The sequence below is a fragment of the Desmodus rotundus genome, chromosome 3, assembly GCF_022682495.2.
Source record: "Desmodus rotundus isolate HL8 chromosome 3, HLdesRot8A.1, whole genome shotgun sequence".
In the NCBI taxonomy this organism is placed as follows: Eukaryota; Metazoa; Chordata; class Mammalia; order Chiroptera; family Phyllostomidae; genus Desmodus; species Desmodus rotundus.
The window spans coordinates 153,511,749-153,537,263 of NC_071389.1; the positions used below are offsets into that span (position 1 = coordinate 153,511,749).

Consider the following 25,515-nt stretch of genomic DNA (forward strand, 5'->3'; position numbering starts at 1 on the left):
GGGTAAAACAAGATGAACAGAAAATCTCTCTTTTTAAGGGTAGAAACTCTTAATAGGCCAAGTTAAAAACTGCTTTCTGCTATATCCTGATTAAGTTAAACATAAAATTGTATAAAAATATAAACTTTTATGTCCCAGATGTATTATTGTTAAAATGTAATTTTTTCATTAAAAAGTTGTTTGGAGTTATTTGGTGAAGGATCCAAACTTCTTCAAGATAAAGCTACTTCTACATCAGCACTCAGAATAAAACTAGGATCTTAGCTACTTTCTTTAAGATGAGCTACAGTCTTGAGACGTCCAAATCAGCCAGGCTTTAAGCTTATTAATGAGTCCATGCCATGCATACTCAACATCTCCCCCAAAGGGAGTAAAGAGTGGTTCATGGGAAGGGAGCAAGCCTTAACCTTATTAATTTCTTATTAATTTTTATGTGTGAAGTACAGCTATACATACATTACATAACAAGATTACATAATCTCTAGTATTACATTTTTAACCTTGGCTGGTGTGGCTCAGTGGATTGTAGTGAACCAAAAGGTCTCGGGAGGCAACCAATCGATGTTTCTCTGTTTTTGTTTCTCTCTCTCTCTCTCTCTCTCTCTCTCTCTCTCTCTCTCTCTCTCTCTCTCCAACCCCCTTCCTGTCTCCCTAAAATCAATAAAAACATGTTCTCAGGTGGGGATTCAAAGAGATATATATATAGAGAGAGAGAGAGACAGAGAGAGACAAAAAAATGGTGGAATACATTAAAATCCCAGCTTCTTACTAAGTATCCCTCTCCAAATAAAATTTGTTTTTCAAAGATCCATATGTGGGACAAAAACTAGGAAAATATAAAGTAAGTAATTGCATGCCATGACTTCATGAATTATGGTATGAAATCTGGTAAAAACAAAACAGAAAATCTACTTCTAACAAAAGTAGCCTTTATCTTGGATGATGTGCTTAAGCACCCAACTGTAACAATTTGTAAGCAGAAGAAGCAATGGTAAAGGAGGGAGAATGCAATTTCATCAATAGTTCAAACATCTAAAGCACAGGTGGCAAACACAAGGCCCGCGGACCAAATCCAGCCCTCCACCTTGTTTTATCTGGCTTGGCACCTTGTTTCTACCCTGTGGCAGCGCGGAGCTCTCACTTACCTGTTAAGGAGTAGTTACATTTATACAGTCCTAAAATTACATTCGGCCCTTTGAAGGCAACCACGAGGCTAATGTGGCCCCTGGTGAAAATGAGTTTGACACCCCTGATCTAAAGTAAGTCCAAGCAACTGAGATCTTGGCTCTACATACAGTAGATCAATCGAGGAAGTATGAGACTTATATTTGGCTCTTTGCTTGCAGTTTATATGCTCCATCTTTATAGTATATTCATAGTTACAATTCATAACATTAATAACACACTGCCAATTTCTGGTTCTCTGAAAAGAGACTTAAAACTTCACACTGAGGTGCGGTGGAGGGATGGGGAGAAAAGGCATACAACTGTAATTGAATAACAATAAAAATTAAAAAACAAAAACAAAAAAAACCCCTTCACCCTAATTATAAGCCCAACGATTGAACTTTAATTCCAACAGCATCTCTAGCTATCCTACTTTATACAACGTAAAACATTAGGTTACTTAAAGATAAAACTCAGGCTATAGCGTTGGTCTGAATTTAATAAGAGGTGATACTTTTCTAGCTAATTACTTTGTCACAAAATAGATTTTAATAGCAATAAAAATGGCAGTATATCAGCTAACACCAAGTTATTTTCAAAATATTTACATTATCCATCATATCTGACTTTGACTCCATTAAGTAGCTATGATGTTTACATCATCTATTTAGAAACTTCCACCTAAATTTTCTTATTGCATTACAATATACCCAATGGACTAGTTAGATTTAAACAGCCCTCAGATCTCATAATCTTACCCTTCACTGAGAGGGACTCACAATCTCAGTCCGGGCAAAAGAAGTAAGTGATAAAAGATAGAAAAAAAGAAGAAAAGTGACAGAAAGATAAAGTATGAAAGGTAGAAAATGCCCAGACTTCTGAAAGTTAGTCCTACTCTCTCTAAGTAGATCTAGTGATCATCACTGGGCTGTTATAAGGTTAATATAATTAACTGCTAAAGGGCTCTCTAAAGTTACTTTCTCCTTCACTGATAAATAAATAAAAATAAGGGTCTGGCAGTGGTTACTTCTTAGAAATAAGAAGGAAACAAGGATTTGGTTTGGGGGTCATAAAGTATTTTATCTGTAATATTTGCATTTTTACAAGAAAGTATTCATGTACTATTTCTGTAACTAAAAAGTAACAGCAATCTGTGTTGGCCAAACATATGGAAAAGAATTGTATACAAATGGTTTTGAGTAACAAGACAAATTACAAAAAACCTGCCCTGTATCTTCAAAACCACAGGCACACCTTCAAAAAAACAAAGATGACTTGACTGCCATTCCTGGCTTTGTTACTGTAATCTTACCCCTTCACTTAAAAAGCACAGTAGACAAAGACAAGTGACAATGAAGGAACACCATAAAAACATTAATTTTAAGTCAAGTATCTGCAAATATCAGTACTTTAGTTATTAGTTAAAAAACTTTTACAGAGATATGGACTAGAACATGAAGAATATAGTCAATAATGCCAAGACAAAGGGGTATGGAGCCAGGTGGGTGTTTGGGACAGCAGGGGGACCACTCTGTGGAATGTATGGTTTTCTGGACACTTAGCTATACATCTGAAAGTGGTTGAAAAATAAAAGACATTAAAAAAAATTTTTTTTAACTGCTTTCAGTCTATTTCATAATGTCTATTCTACTTACTGTTTAAAGAGAAATTGAAATGTGAAATCAACAGATATTTGAAGAAATGTGAAATCAACAGATATTTTTATAAAGCTACTATTTCTAGTCATAAGAAATCGGTATCTTCTCACAAGGAAAACTGTAAAATGTCATTTGCTCTAACTGAATTATTTTTAAGAAAAAAACTTTACCAGCTATGGTACAGGGGAAAAAAATGTTCTAAATCTCAGATATGTTGATAATGACTAGTGATGTAAATGTAGCAAGATAATTCTCCTCATCAAGTTTCGCTTTGTTCAACTGTAAAATAAGTTAAAAACTGCATCATAACAATCTGGTCTTTTTGGATTTAAACATCCTTATTAATAATGAAATAATCCTTTTTGAATAACATCAGGGGTTACATGACCTATCAGTACTTGAATTTTATAGTTAATTGTTAGTGTATTACCAAACTAAGTCATCTATAAGAGCACAATCTTTTGTTTATAAAGAATCTTTTGTTCTTAGGAGATCTCATTTGAAACTTCATAAAGTGATATGAATGTGTATATGCAGTAAAATTTTTCTAATACTTATAAAGGAACTTTAAAAGCTTTAGCCAAAGGTGTCAGTTAAAGTGAGTACAAAAATTGTGACTATTAGAGGGTAGTACATATGTAAATTTCAGAGTCCAATTAGAATATTTTTTAATACATTAAGGCTTCTTTCTCTAGTGAAGCATGTTTCAGAAAAATCTTACAAAAAAGAATTAAGTTCCTAGAAGTTGTCTTGGAAAAACATACCCTATGTGGTCTCCTTGCCGAAAAAGAATCAACAGGGAGAAGGAAACCTGGCAAGAAAAAAATCACTGAAAAGAAGTAACTTTATAAAAACAAAACCTAGGAGGCTCACAAAATAAGCAAACAAACAAACAAACAAAAAACTAATGTGAAACTATTAAATAAATCTAAACCAATATATAAGCCACTTTTCTTTGGTTACTCATACTCTGTCAAAAGACATAATATATACCAAATTATTAGGATTATCAGTTGATGTTTATACATAAAGAATAATACGTAAGAGACATACCAGTATTTTATATGAGAGCAAAAATTCCCAAAGTTCTCAATAGTATATTCAGAATGTATGCACAGGCTTTGGAGTCAAACTGCCTGAGCTCAAATCTTTGCTCTGCCAGCTACTAGCTATATGCTTATAGACTAACATATTTAACCTTGTATGTCTCAATTTACTACTTTTTAATAGATAAAATAACTATATTTTTAAAGGGCTGTGAAAATTAACTGTGATAAAACATGTAAAGCCCTAAAAATAGAGCTTAGACATTCAATGCCCAATAAATGTTGTGGTCTGTCATACACTGTAGTTTGTGAAAACTGTTTCAAAAAAAATCCTAAATAATTCGTATTCCACCCTGGCTGGTGTGGCTCAGTGGTTGAGTGCTGGCCTGTGAATCAAAGGGCCACTGGTTTGATTCCCAGTCAGGGCACATGCCTGGGTTGCAGGCCAGGTCCCCAGTAGGGGGCACATGAGAGGCAACCACACATTGATGTTTCTCTTCCTCACTTTCTCTCTCCCTTCCCCTCTCTAAAAACAAAGAAATAAAATCTTAAAAAAAAAAAAGGTTGGGATGTGTTTCTACTAAAAAAAATTTTTTTTGTATTATTTTCCCCCCCCAGTGTTTATTACTCAATTCAGTTAACATTTCTATCCTCAAATAATTCTCATTCTCCAAAATGTTACCTATTTAACACAGTAAATGGCATTTACACACCAGACTTTATGTTACTACCACAAAATATATTTTCTCTTCTCTTTATCATTTAAAAAATAATTGTATACAATCTCAGGCCCAAGTTCTTTCTATATTCATTATCAACTCTGAGGTTAAAATGTGTTTATGAATTCTAGATGAAATTATTCATATACTTTTTTAAAGAACAAAAAAATCTTTTTATTCAGTCTGCAAATAAACACTGCTATGAAGAGAACTCTATAAAAACTATTGGGAATTGCTTACAATAAACTCCAGCCATGAGTTTTATCTTACCGATTTTTTTGGAATGGTCGACTCATATTCACAGCAGCAGCATTTGCTTTATAAGATCCTGGTGAATTAAAGCCATTCATAAAACTACCATTGGGAAAGGGAGCCTAAAAGAAAATTTTAATGTTTAAAAACAATTAATGGTAAAGGCAAATCTGTATGAAATTTCTGATGACCTGACCTAGCCTAGCATCAATTTCCTTTAGAATCTCATAATTATCTTAGATTTTACTTATTCACTTCTGCAATACTTTATAGAACAACAACAAAAAATCACTAGTTCATTATTTAATAAAGAACACCTTCTTTAAAAAATTTAACAAAACTAAAGCAATTTAAATCACTGGATTTATCCAGTCTCTAACTTTAATTCACTCAGCAAAATCTAAAGAATAAAATTATAGAAACCAATAGCTCAACCTTTAGTTATATGCATACATTTGCTATGAAATATTAGATATCCTTATCCCTACTTAAAAGACAGAAAATAACCAATCAATGCAACCCAAAACAAACAAAAATGAACTACTCTGGCTTTCTTCAAATTTCAGCTTGAATGAAAAATTTCATAACTCTGGAAGGATCTCACTTACCAGTGGTGTTTCAAAGTAAGGTGCAGGATTTGGAGACCAAGACTGAGGCACAATGCTATAGATGGAGTACTGTTGGTGAGGACTATATACAGGCTGCATGAAGACTGGTGAGGCATACTGTGCTTGAGTTTGAATGGGCTGACTATACATACTAGAATCCATTAATCGATAACCATTCTTAGCAAAAAATGTATTGATGGCTTTTATCCTTGCCTAGAAGCAAAAGGAACACAATATAACAAAAAAGAATGTGTATGTTTTTACAAATATATTTAATTAAAAATTTTAACAGATATTAAATGACTACATTATTTCTGCCTATTTTAGAAATAGTACAGCAAAGGAAAAGGAAATGACAACTTCAATTAATTGAAACTTCTGTATGGCAAATACCACAATAAACAAACTAAAACCACAAAAGTCAAAAAAGTGAAACTGCAACTTGCCACAAACAAGAGGGCTAATATTCCAAATATATAAATTCTGAAATAAGATTAAAAAGCCCAACAATCCTACATAAAAATGAGTTAAAGAAATGAATACAGTTCACAGGAAAAAAAAAAGGGCAAGTGGCTCTCAAACATATGAAAAGATGCTAAACCTTGTTGATAAGAAAAATGCAATTAAAATCAATTAACATTTCTCATTTACACAACTGGCAAAAGGCCAAAAATTTAACAACATATTCTGTTGGTAAGGCTGTGGCAAAACAGGCAATGTGATACATGAATGATTGGTATGCAAAAATAGCACAACCCTTATAAAGGAAAACTCAGGAATATCTTCCAAAACACAAATGCATTGACCACATTCTCATCAACTGCACTTCTAGAAATCTTTCACAAATATACAATGACCAAAACAGTTTTTTTAATCCTCACCTGAGGATATTCTTATTGACTTGAGAGAGAGGAGAAGGGAGGGAGAGAAAGAAACATCAATAGGTTGCCTCCTGCATGTGTCCCAATCGGGGACCAAACTCGCAACCTAGGCATGTGTCTTGACCTATTGAACCCCCAATGTTTCAGTTTACAGGATGACATTCCAACCAAGTGAACCATACTGGCAAGGGCAAGAGGAAACAGTTGTTTTTAAAAACACACACAGCTATTCACTGACACTAGTTGTAATAGGGAAGGGGGGGAAATTTTCCCCAACACACACACACACACACACACACACACACACACACACACACACACACGAAACCACCCGACAGTCATCGATGGTTGAATACACCGAAATACATGCAGACATAAAATGAACTGAGGAATTGCTCTAAATACTATTATGAAGTGATTTCCAGAATACATAGACTATTAAAAAAAAATAGGCAAGGCAAGAAGAGTATGTACCTATAAGCTATTCTTTAGCTAAGTCAGATGAAAATACGAGGACATACTCACATACACACATATGTCTGAATTATGTAGTTAGAATATTTTACTTTTAAAACATGCACATTACTGAAAACTACATTAAAAAAATTGATTTGTAAAAGTTAAAAGCAAGTAAGTGTAAATGTGCATCTAATTAATAATGTAACATAGAGAAATCCTAAGTGACTTTGAACCATAATAAAAATCAATTGTTATGAATGTTCCTTAGGAAAAATCTACAAGGCGAAGAATGGAAAATTTCTTAATTTATTTTCAGAATTACAATGCTACTGGTATTGCTATTCAGATACTTGGTATGTGATTATGGGACCCATCAAATAGATACTATACTGGAGTCACTGAGATCTGTGATTTTCACATGGGAGAAAGGAGACACAAATGTGAAACTAAAGATGGAAAAGCCATGTCACCTGAATGCAAGATGTATTTTGTCCTAAAACAAAGCAACACACATATTTCATAGCTCTATCCAATGAAAAGGCTTAGAAACAATACTAAACCAGTAGTGACAAGCACTCCTTGTTCATAGTTAGTGTCATTTCCCCATAAAAGTAACATGGAGGCTCTGGTGAGTTGGCTGACCCCAAGCCTTTGACACAGAAAGTACAAAAGCCTCAAATATCTTGTCACACTAGAGATCAAACACACCACGGAAAATTATTAGGGCTGTAATAAAGGAACTCATGAGTCACCTCAAAGAAGCCACACTTCATCAATGAGGACAATTACCATACTAAATATATTTAAATACTCAAAAAATCCTGAATGGTGATTTTTAAAAGGTTGCAAGAAAATCACCAAATTATTTTCAAACACAGGTAATAAAAGCTAGAACCAAGCATTTATCACGCATTGTACCAATGAGCTGTACCTCAGGATAATGAAGATGAGGGCAAGCTTCTCTTTATAGAAGTGTTTCAATAAAAATTGGGAAATAGAAAACAGAAATAGCACCACTTTTGCCTTACTGAATTGACAGATCTCGTCAATGATCAGCAGCAGCTAGCCTATGAGAGACACAGACACATATTTTATGTGTTTTTCTGGTCTCTCTCCCTCTCTCTCTCCTGCGCTGGAATCAAATCCAATTCTACTGAAGCCTCTAGATCTAGCCATCAATTTGCATGAAATACAGGGCACAGAGAATCATGTTAAATTATACTCAAGAATATAATTAGCCATTTCAAAGATGGACAAAGGACTTGAACAGACATTCTCCAAAGAGAATACACAAATGGCCAATAAGCACAAGAAAAGATGCTCAATGTCACTAATCAGAGTGAAATGCAAATTAAATCTACAATGAGATTCCATCTAATGAATTCATGTTACTGTATTCTGACTGAAAATATTTATATTTATATAATCAATAAATACATATTTTTTAAAAAGTAAAAAAAAGTTAGTGTATTGAATAATATATACTAAAACTAACAATTGCTCCAATGTAAACAATAAATTAAATGTATACTATTTATTTCAATACAGTTTTTGTTTGTTTGCTTGTTCGTATTAGACATTTAAAAATTCATATGGAGAAACTTCTGGCCAAGATGGAGGCACAGGCAGATACACTTTGCTTCCTTGCACAACCAAAAGAAGGACAGGACAACAACCAATTTAAAAACAAAAAACAACCAGAACTGCTAGAAAATTGAACTGCATGGAAGTCTGACAACCAAGGAGTTAAAGAAGCAGCGTTCATCCAGACTGGTAGGAGGGGTGGAGAGGACTGCAGCTGGCAGACCAGATGGCCTAACATTCATGAGCAGATAATCTGGAAGGAACAACTGGGCAGCGAGACAGACTGTGTAACTCACGATTCCAGAAGAGGAATATAAAGCCTCAAAACCCCTGGTTATAAAAACCAGTGGGGATTGCAGTGGAGGGAGAAACTCCCAGTCTCACAGCAGAGTCCACTGGAGGGGCCCACGGGGTCCCAGAATGTACACAAATGCACCCACTTGGGAATCAGCACCAGAAGGGCCCAATTAACTTGTGGGTAGTGGGGGGAAGTCATTGAAAGTAGGGTGAGAGCCAAGCAAGTGGCAAGGTTCCCTCTCCAGCCACTCCCACATACAGCACCACAATGCAGTGACAAGAGTTGCCCTGCCCTGGCGAATACCTAAGGCTCCGCCCCTTGCAATTTAACAGGTGTGCCAAGACAAAGAAATATCTTTTCTTTCAGGTGGCCCAAATGAAAGAGCAGATCAAAACTCCAGAAAAAGAACTAAGTGACGAAGACAGAGCCAACCTATCAAATGAAGAGTTCAAAACACTGGTAATCCTGATGCTCACAGAAATGACTGAGTACAGATGCAAAATAAAGGAAGAAGGCTATGCAAAGTGAAATAAAGAAAAATATACCGGGAACCGACAGTGAAGGGAAAGAAACTGGTACTCAAATCAATGACCTGGAACAAAAGGAAGAAATAAACATTCAACCAGAACAGAATGAAGAAATAAGAATTCAAAAAAATGAAGAGAGGCTTAGGAGCCTCTGGGACAACCTTAAACGTTCCAACATCCAAATCATATAGGTGCCAGAAGGAGAATAGGAGGAGCAAGAAATTGAAAACTTATTTGAAAAAATAATGAAGGAGAACTTCCTCAATCTGGCAAAGGAGCTAGACCTGCAAGTCCTGGAAGCTCAGAGAATCCCAAAGAACTTGGATCCAAGGAGGAATACTCCAAGACATAGCATAACTAAATTACCCAAGATTAAAGATAAGGAGAGAATCTTAAAGGCAGCAAGAGAAAAGGAGACAATTACCTACAAAGGAGTTCCCATAAAACCGTCAGCTTATTTCTCAAAAGAAACCTTACAGGCAAGAAGGGGCTGGAAAGAATTTTCAAAGTCAGGAAGTGCAAGGACCTATATCCAAGATTACTCTACCCAGCAAAGCTATCACTTAGAATGGAAGGGCAGATAAAGTGCTTCCCAGATAAGGTCAAGTTAAAGGAGTTCATTATTACCAAGCCCTTTTTATATGAAATGTTAAAGGGACTTATCTAAGAAAAAGAAAATGAAAACTATGAGCAGCAAAATGACAACAAATTCACAACTCTCAACTGAACCTAAAAAATAAAAACTAAGCAAACAACTAGAACAGGAACAGAATCACAGAAATGGAGATCACATGGAGAGCTTTTGGTGGGGAAGGGGGTGGGGAGAATGGGAGGAAAAGTGCAAGGGATAAGAAGCATAATTTGTTGGTACAGAATAGACAGGGGGAGTTTTATAACAGCATAGGAAATGAAGAAGCCAAAGAAGCCATGGACATGTACTAAGGCGGGGGGAGGGGGGGAGTGCTGTATGGAGGGAGCCATGGGGTGGAGGGGGATAAAGGGGAGACAGGTGGGACCAGTGTAATAGCATAATCAATAAAATATACTTAAAAAAAATAAAGTACATGTTCTAAAAAAATTCATATGGAAAGGTAATGGCCTAAGAGTAACCACGTCAATCATAAAAAAATAATAATGAGGGGAAACTTGTATAAGGAGATAAGATACTATAAAACAAAGATGTGATTTAGTACAAAGTGGGAGAATAGAGAACCTGAAACAGATCTGACAGATTCAAGACTACACACAATTTGTAGGAGAGACCACTCAGCAAGTGACTGATGAGACAACTACCTTTTCACATATGGAAAAAAAATGAAATTAGCCCCCTGTCTTACAATATATCAATTAATTCCAGATGTGTCAAAGTCCTGAATCCAACATATAAAACCTTAAAGCTATTAGAAGACCTAGGAGAACATTTTTATAGCTTCAAGTATGGAAAGGTAATAGGGACAAGGGCATTAAAGGCAGAGGAAACAAAATGACCACTAGCAAACAGCTTCACCTGTAATATGGAAAGTAATAATACCACCTGCCACACAGCAATAAAGAGATTTAAACATGTCAAGTTCTTGGAACAGTGTCTGACATATAACCTCTTAATAAATATAAGTTCCTCTCATCTTCTACTTACAAGTTGTGTGAACCTGGGTAGGTGACTCTTGCACCTCATTTTCCTTACCAATAAAATAAAAGACGCCAGTACCTACCTTATTATATGCTTGTAAGAATTCGTAAGAATTAAATGGCTCTATACATATAATGTGCTTTAGAACAGAAACTGATACACAGTAAGAGCTCAATAAGACTAGTGTAAAAAAAAAAAAAAAGGAAGACTGTATTGCATTTACAAATAGTAATTATTATAGAGTGAGGCAAAAGTAGGTTTACTGTTTTAGGTGCATGAGTTTATTCTTGTATTATTATTTATTATTTTATTATTTTTCATAACTGTAAACCTACTTTTGCCCCACTCTGTATTAAGTAAGGAATGAGGAGCATGTCAAAATAAATACATGTTTAAACTTCTATTTTAGATGGTAACTCTCGTAGTAATGTGGAAAATGAACTGCAGGAAGGGAAATGCTAACGGCCTAACAATTTAAAAGGCTAATCCAATTATTCAAACCTAAACAATGGCAATAATGACTGAAAGAAGTTTTGAAGGCACATTTCACTTGACCCGAGGACAGACCAGACATGTGAAGAAAGTGAGCAAGTGTCATCAGTAGCAGCTCCCAGGTTTCCCAAATGGCTGAAATGTTAATGTGATGACACGGTGAGTTGAGATGAGGCTCAAAGTACTACAAATGTCTTCGACTTTGTTACTAAAAGTTATTTCTACTCTTCATTTTGAGACCTGGAAATTATCTTACATGTTGTTAATCAGCATCTAACCGAAACTTCATGCTGTTTGTGAAGTTATGCCTTTTGGAAAGAACTGCAGTACAGAAAGGATTTTGATGCTCCATCAACTAATTTTCTAAAGTAGCGCATCGTATGAGTCAAATTTCTTTAAAACCATTATGGGTTTTATAAAATATTATCCATCTGTGGTTTTTAAATTCTCAAACAAACAACAGAAAACTTTCTTGTCAGGGGCTGGCCTTTCTTACAAATGTTTCTTACCATGATTGGCTTGCCCTGAAATGTTTTAACTTCTTCTCTCAAGTATTTAAAAGCCTGTTAACGAAGCAGAAAGAAGCTTTCATTAGCATTCATCTTTACTCTATCTAGGGAGTTTGGTATTAGCAACTATCTCTAAACTAAACAATAGAAAATTCTGAAGGTGATTCCATTATGCAGGTAATAGGGAATGAAAAAGTAATAATGTAAGATCTTAGCTATGGTTCACATTTACTGTAGATTAGCTACATGGATTACTACAGGAAAAAAAGGAACAAAATTCAAAATAAGCCCAAAATGTCACCACAAAATGGTTGCTTCCTGTATGTGCCCTGACCATGGATCAAACCCACAACCTTGGCATATCAGGACAATGCTCTAACCAACTTAGCAACCCACTCAGGGCTATGTATTTTTTAAATGGTTCACTCAGCCAGTCTTTTAAGGTAAAGAATTAAAACAAACAAACAAACAAAGAATGGTTTAAAAGTCCAATTAGATATGTTTCTGTTTCAAAGGATTATTACTTATCTTTAAGAAGGACAAAATAATTAAGAGTTAAATCATTATATCAAAATTCCAAGAATAAGAAAGGCAGTTACATATTTAAATACTGCGGGTCTACTATGTACTAGAAATACTACTGGGTTGGCCAAAATGTCTGTCTAGTTTTTAACACAAAATAAAAGATACACTTTTTTTTCATTTTCACCAATAACTTTACTGATTTGGATATTCTGAGTATGTTGGCTATCTCTTGTGTGGTATAACGTCGATTGTTCTCAGTTAATGTCTCAATTCAATCACTATCAACTCCAAATGGTCTACCTGACTGTAGAGCATTGTCCAGAGAGAAACCCCCAGCACAAAACTTTGCAAGCCACTTCTGACATGTTCGATCAGTCACAGCACCTTTTTCTACTTCAGTTGTTTACCTTTCTTGAAATAATAAAGCATAATATGCCAAAAATGTGATATATTCTTCCATCTTCACTATTAAAATGACTATACAAAAATTCACTAATTTGGAATTTTTTTAAAAAATGCATGCTGATATGACAGCTGTCACAATACAATCTAACAAAATTGTTTCAAATGAAGTTAAAGACAATGAAGCGCTACTACAGTCATCTTAGGGGGGAAAAAATTGGCCAAAAGGACCCAAGGTGCCTACTTTGAAGGGGACTGAGGTGTCACTGTCCTACATACAATGTGTCTTATATCTTCTTCAATAAATGTCTCTATTTTTCATAGTATGTGGCTGAATATTTTCTGGACAGACCACTACTTGTTTTACCACTAGGACTGAAATCAGAAGAAAAGTTTTCTTCTCACCTGTTGTGCATCCGTGTCTGACTGGAAAGTGATATACCAGTTGCTATTGTGTGCAAACTCACAGCTTATTACCTTGGGGCAGTTTTCATTTTTGAACAAAGCTTTCACTTCCTAAAAAAGAAACATTTCAGTTAATTCTAACAAAAATATTACTAATACCGTATTTTGCTGTGTATAATGTGCAATTTTTGCCCAAATATTTTAGGGAAAAATAAGTATGTGTATTATATATGGGTAGTACTAATTCTGTATCTATTATGTTCAAAAAAATAAATGCTAAAATTCCTTTATAATACAAAAAAACAAGTATCTACACATAAGTAAATGAACTAAAAAATTAAAATGAAAGTTTTTTTCCTGAAAGTTTGGCCAAAAACATGGATGCACATTATATACTGGAGTGCATTATACACAGTAAAATGTAGCAGGCGTTTATCTCTTCATGTCTTTTGCAACTTTCTATTTCTTTACTTGTTAACTGTCTATGGCTTCTGTCATTTTTCTATTGAGAGCAGACTGCATTCTGAAGCAAAAACGTGTACAGCTATAGCATACATTTTGTTTATGATTTAGGGATAGAACCCTATTTTATAATCGAAACTGAAGAATTTCGATCCTAGTTGCAAGCTAAATTTTCCTTACAGTAAAATCTCTCCAGTCCTGTCATTATCAAAAAAAGAAAAGGTATGTCCTCCCTCCTTTAACATTTTTTAGGTGCTAAGTATTTTCATTTGATCCAGATGCTTTGTCTACATCAGAGTCATTCATAGGTATATGCTTTGTGCAAAGATATCTTCTCTTTTCCATAACTGACATATCTAAGAACTGGAACTCCAACAAACACATGGGTTCAAAAACAATGACTGTCAAAATTCAGAAAGGTATAACAGTTAAGAGCTTGAAAGAAGTTTATATAAAAAAAAAAGAGAGAATAAAACTGTAAGTGAACATTGAGTATTCCTAAAAAGTTATAAAGGAAACATTATCTGCTGAAAATACCATCCAGAGTAAGACAATGTGATTTGATTATTCCTGAAAACCCTTGTGTTGAAGATTTTATCATCTCCATTTTATAGCTGAAGAAATAGTGGCTCATTTCTACCACAGGTAGTATGAGAAACCTGCTCGTACTACCACAAAGTGGAACTCAAACTCAGATTTGTATACCTCCAAATACCATTCTGTGTAATACTCATCTGAGTTCAAGGAGAAATTTATTTCTTTTATTTTTATTTTACTTTCTAGAGAGAGGGGAAGGGAGGGAGAAATAAGGAGAGAAACATCAATGTGCAAGAGATACATCATTCCATTGACTCTCCCATGCCCCCGACCAGCGGCCTGGCCCACAACCCAGACGTGTGCCGTGACCAGAAATCAAACCAGCAACCTTCCAGTTCAGTTCTCCGGCCGGCGCTCAATCCACTGCGCAACACCAGGGCATCAAAGAGAAATTTAGTAGTAATCAATAATTCCAAAATATCAATAGAATCTGATTTGGTTAGACTGTGCCACAAAATATCACTAGATATAAATTTTTAAAAAGATAATTACTGATTGGACAATCCACATGACAACACTGAAGTCTAGCCTGTATCCTAACTTCCTCAAATGTTTAATGCACTGAATTAAAAAAATGAGATAATCTCTACCTGTGATGATGACATTTTCTTGATTCAAACACTACTTGAAATAAGCAAGCTGTCAACCAGCTGAGTTTTGTGACATTTGTCAAAGCGGTGAAATACCAAGTTCAGTTAATGAAATACCCATCCAGTCCCGAATTTCATTTGTGGAGAACTATCTATGCAACCGTTAGAAGGCCTGTCACCCACTGATATCCACCTTCAAAAATCCACAGATATTCTCCCAATATTTAATTCATTTAAAATGTATAATTAATTTGTTTATTGAAATTCTAATGAAATCCTTACTTTCAGCCTTTATCATTCTTAATGAAGAGTTCTGTTCATAGATTTATTTTTCCAAATATAAGGGAAGTCTGGACCTAAAGTAATCAAAAATTTATTTCACCTGAGAAGAACCCTGATGGTCAGAACCCAAATCTCCTCATTTTAATCTGATTTTCAGTTATTAGGGCCTAGGTCAACGTTCTCTATTTTTGTCATCTGCAATTGTTTTATTTTTTTTTTTTAAATGAACAGTATGTGGCCGCTTTATTCCTTTTATTTACTATTTTTCATGTGTGAGCTCTTTATACATTCAGACTGAATTACAATAACTATAAAAATGATAATAATGGCAAACTTTAGTGTTTTTATATGCATGCTACTGTTCTAAGCTTTTATATACTAGCTCATTTAATTCTCACAACAATTTCATGAATTCTTACTATTATCCCAACTTAACAGATGAGAAAATTAAGGCAAAAGAGGTTAAGTAACTTATCTAAGGTCATAGAACTAGCAAGTAAAAAGGCTTGAATTTAAATTGAGACAGTTTGGCTCTAGAGTTCAGGCTCATGTATACTCTACATTGTTTCTTAATACTGCAAATATCCTTCCCATTCCGCCTTCCTTTCAATGTTACTTTTGACATATACTTCATAAGTTTAAATCAAAGATCTAGTGACAGTTTCTTTTCTAATTTCTCTCACCAAATACTGGAATTATAACACTAAATGACTCTGGAAAAAAGATTAACTACTAATATGTCAAATTTGTTAGGCGGCAAGAGTCTTTCTTTTTAAAATGGCCAATCAATTACCATGTGTCAGTTACTGATTAATTCTCCCCATCTCTAATTTATTGTGCCTTCACATAACAATTTAGTGTAAGGGTCTGTGGCTTAGTGGTTAAGAAGAAACATGGACTTCAAAATCAGAGAGATCAAGTTCAAATCGAGACTCTCTCATTTAAACAGCCCATGTGTCTTAGGCAAGTTATTTAACCATCCAAAGGCTTGGTTAACTTTGTCTATAAAACAGATAATAAAACCATATGCTTTAAATAACTAATGTATATGGCATCATATTTGGTAGAACCTAATTATTAAATGTTATTATACATATATTGTTGTATAAAAGAGCCTATTTCTGAATTATACCACATGGGGCAAAAGTAGGTTTACAGTTGTTCATATGGAAACTACAGTAATAAATAAATAATAATACATGAATAAACTCTGTGTTTCAAGTACTCAAGTATAAACCTACTTTTGCTCAATATTGTATTGTTTCATTCAAATATTATTTTATTTTTGTACCTGTACCATACAGTCTCTATAACTGCAGCTTTGCTTTATATTTTGCTAAACAGCAGGGTTAATTCTAACCCAGTAGTCCTTATTTATATTTTTCTCCTTCATTCACCTTTCAGATGAATCCTCAATTTCCCAAAAGAGCCCGTTTATATTTTAATTGCCGTTCAAGTCAAATCAATAAATTGAAAGTTAGTCTCAATGCAATATTCAGCCTCCCCTTCTAAGAACATAGAATTGTATCTTCTTCCTCCCTCTGTGCCATTCTTTAAAAATTTCAAAATTTACACAAGTTGTTATTTAGTCTTTCATAATAATTGATATGAGGGCACTACTATACTTTGTTTATTTAGCTCCTTCAATTTAAAAAGAATACTCAGCTTTAACAATACTTAATAATTTACCTCTATTGGTGTTGTTTCAGGAATCTCCCTTAGAATCACGATACAACGCTTATGACTTGGTCTCACTTTCTCACCCTTCTCATCAACTTGTACCATGGGAGAAGCTGAAATTTTAAAAAAGGTTTCATTCAAAAGTGACAATTAGAGATAGTAATGCCATTCAAAAAACTATACATTTCTATTTCCAACTGTATAAGTCAGCAAAAGTTAATATCCTAAAGAAATTAAGTTGTGGAAACAAAGACAAGAGTTACAATAAAGTATTTTGAGATTAATACTCAATGGCAAAGAACATTGTCAAATGTTATTCTTTGAACAAAATACTCAGAATACCTATTTGGGATTTGCCACTGTGTTGGGACTGGGGGAAAAAAAGCCTTCAGGAAGCATACAACACATAACTAATAAGACAATTTATCTGTGTACAATTACCAGATTCTTTATTTCAAGAGATAACAAAAATCAATGTACTTGCATTAGCCAAACCCTACTCTGGGGAATATAATAAGCTCTAATATGTAAAGAAACCCTACTTTTTTCCTCCCTAAAGATTTCATATATATATATATATATATATATATATTTTTTTTTTTTTTTTTTTTTTAAAGAGAGGAGAGGGGAAGGAGAAAGAGAGGAAGAGAAACATCAGTGTGTGGTTGCCTCTCACGAGCCCCCTACTGGGGACCTGGCCTGCAACCCAGGCTTGTGCCCTGACTGGGAATCAAACCAGCAACCCTCTAATTCACAGGCTGGCACTCAACCCACTGAGCCACACCAGCCAGGGCTGAAGAAATTCTTCTTAAAATTACAGTCTAAGAAGTGCTTAGACCAAGAATTATTCACAAATGATTACAGTCTTTCCTTGATTTTAACATGATTATTTGCCTGCTACTACAGAGACTCAGAAGCCATCTTTTAGATACTGATTTTGAGGAAATACTAATGAAGATAGTACTAGATAGCCAAAACTTTCATTTCTGGTCCTTTCAGGAAGAGATTATGCCACAACTCCCTTAACAGGTAGGGAGAGAATAAAAGAAGCAGTTAAGAAAAATGGCCTGGGTATTAGTGCTAGGGACCAGCCCTTACAGATGGGGAATTCTGCTTGTCTTTTGGCCAATGTTTTTATGTTGACAAGACTGGGTCATTTTAAGAAATGATGTCTGCACAAACCAACCAGAGATTATTTCATAAATGTTTTTAGCCTTCTGAGAATGAAAGTCTTCTACACTTCTACTTAGTAAGTCTATTATTAGCCTTGTTATATTTAAATTTTAAACATTTCCGACAACATACTTCATATACAAATGAAGATGTGCCTCAAGAAGGTAACAAAAAGAGAGGTTACCAAGAAATACTAATATAATCACTAAGAACTCTTAGAACCTCAACCTAAAAACATAAATTCATTACAAAATTTTAGAGCATTATTTGTCATATTGTACAATAGGTTACAACTTTTTAATAGGTTATGAAATCAATTAGAATAAAAGAAATGACTTTGATACAAGCATTTATTATTAGTCTGTATAGCATTTCAGTTGTGTGTGGGTATGTGGTATACGTATTGGACTGTGATGTAAAATGTGCTTCACCTGGGGTTCAAAAGTTTAAAATAGATCGCTTTACAGGGTATGAAAACGACACATGAAACTTTCTAATAGTCCAGAATTGAGACTACTGAGATTTAATTGCTTATATGTGTAATTGGGCACCAAGATGAACAATGAAGGTATAGAATTGATATAGAAACTCTGTAACAGTCAGTAAAGATAAATTATTGGAACAGAATAGCAAAAAAAAAAAAAAAAAAGGGGAGTTAAAACAATTCCTTATGGTCAGAAATTAAAACCCATTTAAATTTTTGACTTAAAAAAATAAGCTAAAAGGTATAATTTACATACATCTCAACACTTCAAGAATTAGATCAAGGTCTGTGGTTAGCTTTTTTACTTCTTCCATGTTGGCAACAGTCCAAATTGGGATGAATTGATCACTGTCCATTTGAGATATCAGGTAAAGATCCTTTGACAAATTTTCTCTAAAAAAAAAAAATAACATATAGAATCAACAGTCCTATAAAACAAATAATTCCTTAGAAGCATCTAAAGAGTTGCCTTATTCTCTTTTGTCCTAAGTCAGGAAAACACAAATTCATATTATCAGAAATAACACAATTATGAAATTATATAATATACAACAGATATGCTCTAACAACTTCCAAAAAGATTCTGAATCCCCAAATAAATTTGGCCCAGTAGTTTGTTTTTTACTTTTTATTGAATTTATTGGGATGGCACTGGTTAACAAAATTACATAGGTTTCAGGTGTACAATTCTATAACACATCACCTGAACACATCATCTATAACACATAACTCAAGTCCCTTTCTATCACCATTTACCCCCCGCTCTTCTATCTCCCCCCCACCCCCCTTTCCCTCTGTTAATATGCTATTGTCTGTGTCTACGATGTTTGTTGCTTTGTCTATCTTATAAACACTTTATCAATGATGTTAGAATATGCAGTTTAAACCATGAGTTGGATTGTGGGATTTTAAGTTTCTGAGTGCTTGCATTTTTTAAAAAATGTTTGCTTTGAATTTATACTTAAATAATAAATTTGAAAGATTTAAAAATTAAGACTAAAGATTCTTTAAGATACATTTAAAAAAAGGAGATACAAACCTATCTTGCACATAAAATCCTGTTTAACAAACTGAAGTAAAATCAAATTCATCTTATTTATATCAAATCTTTGAAGCAGTCTGGTTATAAACAACTAGAAGTCTATGCTTAAAAGCTATCTTTTTATTAACCACTCTATTTAAAACTGAAACCAACCAAGTACTCCTGATGTCACTTCCCTTGCTTACACTGCTCTATTCAACTTTTCCATAATGATTATTACCTAACATTTCTAAACTGCTTATTTATTAAATTTACTGTTTTGGCCTCCTGGCGGAAATACAGGTTCCATGAAGAATCTTTGTTGTTAAAAATGTTAAACAAACAAACAAACATAATGCCACACACCAAAAGGCTGAGGGTTCAATTCCTAGTCAGTTACATACCTAGGTTGCAGGTTCCATCCCCAGAAGCGGTGCATAAGGGAGGCAACCAATCAATATTTCTTTCTCAAATGGATCTCTCTTTCTCTCTCTCCCTCTCTCCCTTCCTCCCTCTCTAAAAATCAAAAAACATATCCTCTGGGAAGGATTTAAAAAATTAAAGAAAAAATGTGTTTCAAAGCCCTAACGCTTGGCCAAGAGTAGGGTCTAAGGCCTTTACGTTCAAATTATATTAAAACAGAAGTAGTAATTACTTTTTTAAGGCTACAACTGTCAAAAGGTGGTAGTTACTTGTTTTGGAAGGAAAATGAGAATAGAGGGGAAACCAGTAAACTCAATTCAGCATCGATGGAGGAACATACTAGTGTCATCTTAATAAATAAAAAATTTTGTTTTAAATTTATTGATTTTAGGGAGAGAGGAAGTGGGGGTAGGGGGAGAGAGACAAAGACAGAGACACAGAGAGAAGAGACATCCACTTGTTAATGCGTCCACTGGTTGATTCTTGTATATGCCCTGACAAGGGATCAAACCTGCAACCTTGGCATGTTAGGACGATGCTCTAATGAAATGAGCTACCGGGTCAGGGCTAAAAAAATATTTAAGAACTTGAAAATAAACAACAATAAACATAACATTTGAATAATGAAAAACTTCTAGACTGACTTAAATAACATTGACTTTACAAAAATTGTTTTCAAAGATAAAAGAAGAGCTAGGGAAGCTACGAGGACAAAATTAAATTCCAGAAAGATGACCTTTCTTTCCTGAGAGCATATGCGGATGCTGGACCCGAGGAAAACCAGTAGAGTACTCAGCAGTTGCAGAGGACTGGCACTATGAATTGGAAACCAAAGGAGACCCACCCAACACACACTGTATTTACTGAGTTCTAAGAAGGAAGATGAGAGATTGGGAGCCAACCCGAAAAGAGTAAAATCTCTGGTTTTGTGGAAGTTCCAGTGGAAGAAGGAACCTTGCTTCAAGCACAAGACAGGGCTCTTCCACAAGTCATCTGCCAGATTTTGAAACTGTATGGGGTAAGAAGCTAAAGAGCTAATCGCAAATCTTTGAAGAACAGAACTAAATATCCATTGGTGTTTCAAAACAGAAGTAACAGAAAACTGTCAACCTCTAAATCAAAGCCTGAGAAGACTATGCCTACAAAACAGACACAGAGGTGGACTGAGTCTAATTAAAATGCCTGCTCAGCCCTGACTGCTTAATTTGACTGGATCGAAGCAATCAATCTGCTTCAGCCCAACAGAAGAAAGCGCAAATCTTGTCAAGAGGAAATAATTGTATCACTTGCAGCTTATACCTTCTTTTACAAGTAATGTCACCACCATATAATCAAAATTTAAAAGACATGCAAAAAGGAAAATTATGTTAGAGAATGAAGAGAAAAAAAATTCAGTATTAACAGACACACAAATGATCCAGTTAGAAGGCAAAGATATTAAAATAAGTACAAGGGACTTCCAGTCAAGGTGGTAGCATAGGTAGTACAGGAATCACCTCCTCCCACAACCAACTCAAAATTACAACTAAACTACAGAATAACCATCATTAAGAACCACCTGAAATCTGGCTGAATGGAAGTCCTACATGTAGGGACTGAAAGAAAAAGCCACATCAAGACTGGTAGGAGAGGCTGGTCTCACACCCCTATGTGGCCGAAAAATAATGGGGAGGGATATCTCAGCTGCAGAGATCCTCCTTGAAGAGCGGAGTTCCTCTACCCCATACCAGGTCTCCCAGAATTCCAGTGCCAAAAAGAAAAGTCCCCCAAAAGAACCTATGCACTTCAATGTTCATAGCAGCATAATTTACAATAGCTAAGTGCTGGAAGCAACCTAGGTGCCCATCAGTAAATGAATGGATCAAAAAACTATGGTACATTTACACAATGGTATTCTATGCAGCAGAAAGAAAGAAGGAGCTCCTACCCTTGGCAACAGCATGGATGGAACAGGAAAGCATTATGCTAAGCGAAATAAGTCAGGTGGTGAAAGACAAATACCATATGATCTCACCTTCAACAGGAACCTAATCAACAAAACAAGCAAGCAAGCAAAATATAACCAAAGACACTGAAATTGAGAAAAGGCCAACAGTGACCAGAAGGGAAAGGGGAGGGAATTTCAGGGAAAAAGGGTGAAGGGTTTGTAGGAACAATTATAAAGGACACATGGACAATAACAGGGGGTGGGGTGGGGTGGTGGAAATGGGAGGGAGATAGGAAGGGTTGGGGGGTAGGCTGGGGTGGCAGGAAAAGGCAGAGAACTGTACTTAAATACCAATAAAATTAGAGAAGAAAAAAAAAGAGAAAAGTCCCAATAACGTCTGGCTGTAAAAACCAGTGGGGATTGAGACAGAGGGCTTCTGGAGTCCCAGGCAGTTCCTCTTAAAGGGCCCACACACAGATTTACTCAGACTCACTCCCTCTGAGCTCAAGTGCTTGGGGAATCAGCTTGAAAGGTACCAGAGACATATGGGGAAGAACTGAATTGTCTGGCACTAAGGCCTGCTGGGGTGGCAGGGAGCTTTCTCCCAGACAGAGGTGTTGGCAGAGGCCACTGCTCCTTTGACAAAGAGCTAGGAGGCAGGCGCCATACCTGAATCTCCATCAACCTGGCTCACATTGTTTGCCTTGCCCTGGTGATTCCCTGAGGCCTCTCCCCACCCAATTTTCAGGCTCATCAAGCTGTTTCCAGTGTCTTTTCCATACAAATGGCCTGTCTTGGCCCATGCCTCAGATTTTCCTAAAGTCTTTCAAACAAGCAGAATATGGCCTCAGTGAGCCTCATACCTCTCATTAAGTGGCCCTAGGCCTTAGTTCAACAGCTTGGCCTCTTACCTGGGCACCTCCAAGCACAGCCAAGAAGCAACCATCTGCATATTACTTTGTAGCTCATGCCTAATGGCCCTGGGAAGAATACAGGCAGCAGCTGACCTTGGCCTACACCTCCTGGGAGGCCCTCAAGCCAGTGCACCCAGTGGACAGCTTCAGACCATGCTGAACCACCACCCAACCATCTCCACAAGCAATCCGCTCAAGGGGCAAAGTCAGTGGGCACCAGAGTTCCTCTGAAGTAAGTCCTACTCTGTGGGGTGGGTCCCTGTACAGCTTATCCTTCATGGTGGTTGTAGGTTGGTGCTCATAGCCAGTCTTTACAGCTAACTGCCCTGGGGGTAAGTCCCTTACACTGATGTGCAAACAGCAATCAAAACTCAACTACACGAGGAGGGTGTATGCAATCCATATGGGGGAATACCTCGAGTGTATAGCTTGGGTGATTGGGGAGGGTGTTCCACTGGACCCTACAGAACTAGTAATGTTAGGCCCACTCTACCAACCCTGGGAGACTAGTAGCTCTACATAATATATGAAAACAAATACAAGGAGGCAGTCAAAATGACGACACAAAGAAACACATCCCAAATGAAAGAACAGACCAAAACTCCAGGAAAAGAACTAAACAAAATGGAATTGAATAACAATTGAAAATAGTAATAATTAAAAAAAAAAAAAAAAGAACTAAACAAAATGGAGACAAGCAATCTACTAGATGCAGAGTTCAAAACACTGGTTATAAGGATGCTCAATGAACTTAGGGAAAGAGTAGATGAACTTACTGAGAATTTCAACAAAGCTAGGAAACATAAAAATGGAATTAGAAACCATAAAAAAGAACCAGTTAGAAATGAATACATTAACTGAAATGAAGAGTATTTTAAAAGGATCAACAGTGAAGTAGATGAAGCAGAGGATTAAATCAGAAGTCGGAAAACAAGGAAGCAGGGAAAAAACCAAGCAGAAAACCAAAAAGAAAAAAGAATCTAAAAAACGAGGATTGAATAAGGAGCCTCCGGGAAAATCTCAAGTGTACCAACATTCACTGGGTGTGCCGGAAGGAGAAGAAAGGCGGGGCAAGGAATTAAAAGCCTGCGTAAAAAAAAAAATGGCATAAAAATTCCCTAACCTGCTGAAGGAAACAGATATACAAGTCCAGGAAGTGCATAGAGTTTCAAAGATGATGAACCCAAAGACGCCTACACCAAAACACATTATAAGTAAAATGCCAAAGGTCAAAGACAAAGAAAGAATCTTAAAAGCAGCAAGAGAAAAGCAGTTAGTTTCCTACAGGAGATTTCCCATAAGGCAGTCAGCTGATTTCTCAACAGAAACCTTGCAGGCCAGAAGGGATTGGCAAGAAATATTTAAAGTGATGAAAAACAAGGACTTACAACCAAGATTACTCTATCCAGAAAAGCTATCATTTAGAATGAAGGACATATAAAAAGCTTCCCAGACAAGATAAAGCTAAAGGAGTTCACCATCACCAAACCAGTACTATGTGAAATGTTAAAAAAAAAAGGTCTTATTTAACCCTCTGGAGGTCGTGGCTGTTCTGAGAGATACAAATAAAATCTTTTCTAAAGATATTTTTTTTGTGAGGTGGAGGGATGGGGAGAAAAGGCATACAACTGTAATTGAATAACAATAAAAATTTTTTTTTAAAAAAGATATTTTTTTTGACTGCAACCTCTACAGGGTTAAGAGGAAGAATAAAAAAAATGAACAATAAAATGGCAATACATATGTAGCAACAACTGAAATGAAAAAATAAACAAACAAGCAGAATATAGAAACAGACTCGTGGATACAGAGAACATTTTGACAGTTGCCAGAGAGGGGGACTGCAGGGATGGGTGAAAACAGGTAAAGGGATTAAGAAGTACAAATTGGTTGTTACAGAACAGTCATGATGATGTAAAGTACAGCATAGGGAATATAGTCAGTAACATTCTAATAACTATGTATAGTGTCAGATGGGTTCAAGATATATTAGGATGATCACTTAGTAAGTTATATAATATCTAATCACTTGACATACACCTGAAACTAATATAATGTCAACTGTAATTGAAAAATTAATAAATGATTTAAATAAATAAATAAAATTATTACAAGTATGTTACAGAAAACAAATTGTATCATAGGCACAACTGACTAGAGAAAAAAAGGGCAAGAGGTTCTTGCCTTTATCCTAGGGCCTATATGAAACTATGAAGACAAGGAATAAAAAGGGGGGAAGAAAAGGGAGATATTTAGGATGAGGAATCAAACGTGAATTGAGAGTGAACTGTTACCTAAAGAAATAAAAAAGCTTCTTTCCCAAAAAAAAACTTTAGCCCAGGATGGTATGGCTCAGTGAATTAAGTGTTGGCCTGTGAACCAAAGGGTCGCTGGTTTGATTCACAGTCAGGGCACATGCCTGGGTTGCAGACCAAGTCCCTGGTAGGGGCACGTGAGGGGCAACCACACGTTGATGTTTCTCTCCCTTTCTTTCTCCCTCCCTTCCCCTCTCTCTAAAAATAAATAAGTTAAAAAAAAAATTATATATATATATATATAATTTTTTTTTTTTTAAGAAAATAGCCTCTTTCCAATAGCGGCCTGAGGTGACTTCTGAAAATGGTTCACTATTCACTTGTCCCAGAAAACCCCACAAAATCATGCAAATCGAGAGGTTCAAATCTTTTTTTTCACTTTAAGAATACTCATGAAAACTGTTCAAGCCCTCAAGGGTATGCATGTCCACAAAGCCAACAAGTACCTGAAGGATGTCACTTTATAGAAGCAATGTGTGCCATTC

The 25,515-nt window shown here is 35.5% G+C and overlaps 1 protein-coding gene across 4 annotated transcripts in view; it reads right to left on the bottom strand.

Moving 5' to 3' along the window:
* The window catches only part of LARP4 (La ribonucleoprotein 4), a 61,878-nt gene that overhangs the window by 17,197 nt on the left and 19,166 nt on the right, over nucleotides 1-25,515 (bottom strand). For all 4 annotated transcript variants that reach the window (XM_024575839.3, XM_024575841.3, XM_024575838.3 and 1 more), the window contains exons 5-10: nucleotides 18,687-18,823; nucleotides 16,783-16,886; nucleotides 13,163-13,273; nucleotides 11,831-11,884; nucleotides 5,451-5,663; nucleotides 4,861-4,964 (exon numbers count right to left, since the gene is read on the bottom strand). In XM_024575839.3, the coding sequence (XP_024431607.1) occupies nucleotides 4,861-4,964; nucleotides 5,451-5,663; nucleotides 11,831-11,884; nucleotides 13,163-13,273; nucleotides 16,783-16,886; nucleotides 18,687-18,823 (723 nt within the window). The remainder of the gene's footprint in view (nucleotides 1-4,860; nucleotides 4,965-5,450; nucleotides 5,664-11,830; nucleotides 11,885-13,162; nucleotides 13,274-16,782; nucleotides 16,887-18,686; nucleotides 18,824-25,515) is intronic.